The 308-nt window shown below is 45.5% G+C and overlaps 1 protein-coding gene across 1 annotated transcript in view; it reads right to left on the minus strand.

Annotated features, from left to right (window-relative positions):
• The window catches only part of EMH_0047570 (uncharacterized protein), a gene marked incomplete at both ends in the record, with an annotated part of 3366 nt that extends 3174 nt beyond the window's left edge, over window positions 1-192 (minus strand). The window contains 2 exons of the mRNA XM_013496302.1: window positions 1-17; window positions 125-192. Coding sequence (XP_013351756.1) covers window positions 1-17; window positions 125-192 — 85 coding nt within the window. The remainder of the gene's footprint in view (window positions 18-124) is intronic.
• Between the last annotated feature and the right edge of the window lie 116 nt (window positions 193-308).

A 308-nucleotide genomic window follows, 5' to 3' on the forward strand; every position in this document is an offset into this window, starting at 1 on the left:
GCATGAACCCCCAAACCCTAAACCCTAACCCAGCACCCTAACCCCAAACCCTAAACCCTAACCCATCACCATAAACCCTAAACCCTAAACCCTAAACCCTAAACCCTAAACCCTCGACTCTAACCTGATGATCTCGTTTCTGTCGTTGAGTATAACATATTTATACGCTACTTTTTTTTTAAGTGGAAGCATTGCGGGTTTCTTGCTAAACCACGCCGGCACCACATCTTCGTTTGTAACCAGCTCGTGGCAGTGAGATACCTGAAACAAACCCTAAACCCTAAACCCTAAACCCTAAACCCTAAACC

Source organism: Eimeria mitis, genomic scaffold, assembly GCF_000499745.2.
Source record: "Eimeria mitis Houghton genomic scaffold, Emh_scaff2033, whole genome shotgun sequence".
Classification (NCBI taxonomy): Eukaryota; Apicomplexa; class Conoidasida; order Eucoccidiorida; family Eimeriidae; genus Eimeria; species Eimeria mitis.